The sequence below is a fragment of the Arachis hypogaea genome, chromosome 19 (genome assembly GCF_003086295.3).
Source record: "Arachis hypogaea cultivar Tifrunner chromosome 19, arahy.Tifrunner.gnm2.J5K5, whole genome shotgun sequence".
NCBI classification, from domain to species: Eukaryota; Viridiplantae; Streptophyta; class Magnoliopsida; order Fabales; family Fabaceae; genus Arachis; species Arachis hypogaea.
Window position 1 is genome coordinate 141,249,411 of NC_092054.1, and position 3,033 is coordinate 141,252,443.

The 3,033-nt window shown below is 50.6% G+C and overlaps 1 protein-coding gene across 1 annotated transcript; it reads right to left on the minus strand.

The window, feature by feature from the left end:
* Positions 1 to 1,144: 1,144 nt before the first annotated feature.
* On the minus strand, positions 1,145 to 2,052 carry LOC140182375 (serine/threonine-protein phosphatase 7 long form homolog). The gene is made up of 4 exons (XM_072228559.1): positions 1,974 to 2,052; positions 1,688 to 1,886; positions 1,474 to 1,561; positions 1,145 to 1,381 (listed from the first exon to the last, which is right to left on the minus strand). Exons 1-4 carry the CDS (start codon positions 2,050 to 2,052, stop codon positions 1,145 to 1,147), a joined length of 603 nt encoding a protein of 200 aa, XP_072084660.1.
* Between the last annotated feature and the right edge of the window lie 981 nt (positions 2,053 to 3,033).

A 3,033-nucleotide genomic window follows, 5' to 3' on the forward strand; every position in this document is an offset into this window, starting at 1 on the left:
ATGAACAAACAACAAAAGTGAAAATGGCTAAGATAACAACAAAAGTAAACATGGCCAGCATACATGAAACATGAATCATCTAAACAGATGCGATCCCGTAAAGAAACGACGGGGTACCCGTGTCCTCTGACCTCTGCGGATAAGCGGCTCCTCGTCCTCGATCTCATCCTCCTCCTCATCCGGGGCAGGCTGTGCAGGTGGCGTAGAATGGATGGGTGCCATAGACGGCCTGGCAACTGAATTTGATGCAGCAGTGTAGGCGGAGGGTGGGGTACCTCCCAAACCAAAATTGTCGGCAACAGATGTCGTAGGAGGCTCGTTCAGATCGACATCTAAAGGTGCCTGCGTGCCGGAGGTCTGACCACGTCTCCGGGCTGACATGTCCTCCTGCATGATGGTGGTAATCTCCTCTAAAAACTGCTGACCCCCGAAGTCCGCATCAAGCGTATCTGAGGCAAGGAAGTCTGACTACTGTGATCCCGGAATAACCCATGGGGGTACCCTCCTGCTGAGGCTGGTCATAGGCGGGTACACCAACGAAGTAATCTCCAAGAGGCCCCGACCCGAGTCGAGCGTCACCAGGGTCAGCCCCGTCACCCATACCTGACCCATACCACTCACCTCCATGTCCGCCATCGTGGGTACTAACACCAGCAACTGCTACTGCCCCTGCACCATCCCTGCCCACGGGCCCATGCTGATCGTCGTCATCGTCGTCATGGTCACGACCAGGGTGCTCCGCCGCACCACGCCCTCTCCGTCTCCCTCGCTGGCCTCGTCTTCCACCTCCAGCGGGACCCGCATCATCATCATCGTCCATAGCATGCTCAAGCCATCTCCAGTCACGCTGGCTCCGTCGTGTCCCCACACGAGCTCTCCTCTCAACCCGCCGTTTGTCCGGCACGTCCTCAGGACGATCCATGTCAGGAACTCGCCCAGCACCCCGCTGTGAGGCCTCAACTGGAATAGGAACGGCTCTCGGATCCCCCAAGTGCATATCCGGAGACAAGAACCTCTTTCCATGCTGACTCCACCACTCGAGGAACTCATGCGACGGTCCAGGGTCGGCAACAACATCGAACCTCAGCACGGTCTCCGCACGGTCGTCCCAATATAGATGCCACTTCTACAAATGGTATGGGAACTATCGATCACCGCCTCTGCCGTCCTTCGACATCAGAAAGTCGATGTTCAGGGCGGGGTTCGGACGGGGCTGCACCCCTCCGAACTGCGGAAGAATCCTATCTATCTGATGCCACTCTATGACGGTAAAGTAGATCAGCGACGTCACAGACCACCACAACACCATATGCCGGGGCTCCAAAGCCTCTGGATGCACAACCTGAAGTACGTCGGGGCTGCTGTACAGCATCCAGATAAACTACACGGAGAACTCCCCAATGTCAGGGCAACTCATGGACCCAACTCATAAAGTGTGGTTAGATAGAGAAACTTATTAAGTAGCGTACTAACCTCCCTGTCCTGTAACCGGTCTATCCTCAGCCTCCACATCTGCACTCTAGGACCCTTCTCGCTACCGGAAGGGTTGTACCCGGACCACCTGCACCATACAAGTGTCTTATGGCTAGTTAAATACTTAAATGTGTATTTAGGGTTTGTAATACATTATTAATGAACATGAAGTTATGCATATTAAATTGAAATAGAGAAGGCATGAGTAGAGTACCTTGAGGCCAATGGCCAGCTGAACGTCTCATACCCTGCAGGCCTAAACCGAGGAAATCGCCAGAAGATCCAAGACTGAAGTAGCTGAAGTGGGCCCACTAACTTGACCACATGTCTGTTCGCAACTCGGCACATGCACCGGTACAACCATGCCAGTGCTGCAGAACCCCAGCTGTAGGTATCCATCTCCTCCAGCCTAGCTACGTAGGGAAGCCATCTGATGTGAATGCGGTTGCCAGACTTGTCCGCAAACAGCTGCGTACCCAACAACATCATGATGTACGCACGGGCATATCGCCGCACAGTCTCGTCATCGGCTCCCTCGGGGCACTCACCAAAAGTCTCCTGGAACCAACTGCAGTTCATTGCGTACTTCTGAACCTGGCTGGGAGGAGGAATCACTCCAAGCAACTCCTAGAACCACACCCAGGCTGGACGGCCACCCTGGATGTATATCTGGAATTCTGATAGGCAGCCGCTCACGTAACGCCCGTCCACTGGCAAACCCAACTGGTATGCCATGTCCTGGAGTGTGATCGTGCACTCTCCGAACGGCATATGAAACGTGTGCGTCTCCGGACGCCATCGCTCGACAAATGCACTGACAAGGGCCTCGTCTAAACGGAACCATCTATCGTTCAGCCTTGCAAGATGGTATAGTCCGGCCATCTGCAAGTATGGAACGTATGTGTCATCGAGTCGCATGCCCTGCTGCCGCCGCATGCTCCTGATGCATCACTGAGGCTGCGCATGAAATGCACCGCATTGTTAGAACCAGCTTCATAACCAATGACAAACATAACCAACACGATAAATCATCAACAAAACATCATACTAAATAAAACCGCATAAAAATACATGAACGAGAACCACATGCAAAACAAACCCATATACCACACAACTAAACCAATAACATAAAACAGCTTAAGTAGAACCACTAACATAAAACAGCTTAACTAAAACCATTAACATAAAACAGCTAACATAAAACAACTAACACAAACCACTAACATAAAACAACTAACAGAAACCACTAACATAAAACAACTAACATAAACCACCAACATAAAAAACCAACATAAACCACTAACATAAAAGAGCTAACATAAAACAACTAAAACAAACCACTAACATAAACCACTAATATAAACCACCTAGATAAACCACCAACTAAACCACCATCTAACCCGCATGCAAATCCTCTCAACTAAACCACCAGCAATACCACTACGATTTAACGCTAACCTAAACCGCCACTAAAACCGCATGCAAAACCACTAAGTTACATATACCGCTACCACGAAGTTTTTTCTGTACTAACCTCCTCGTTGATGACCCCGGCTATAT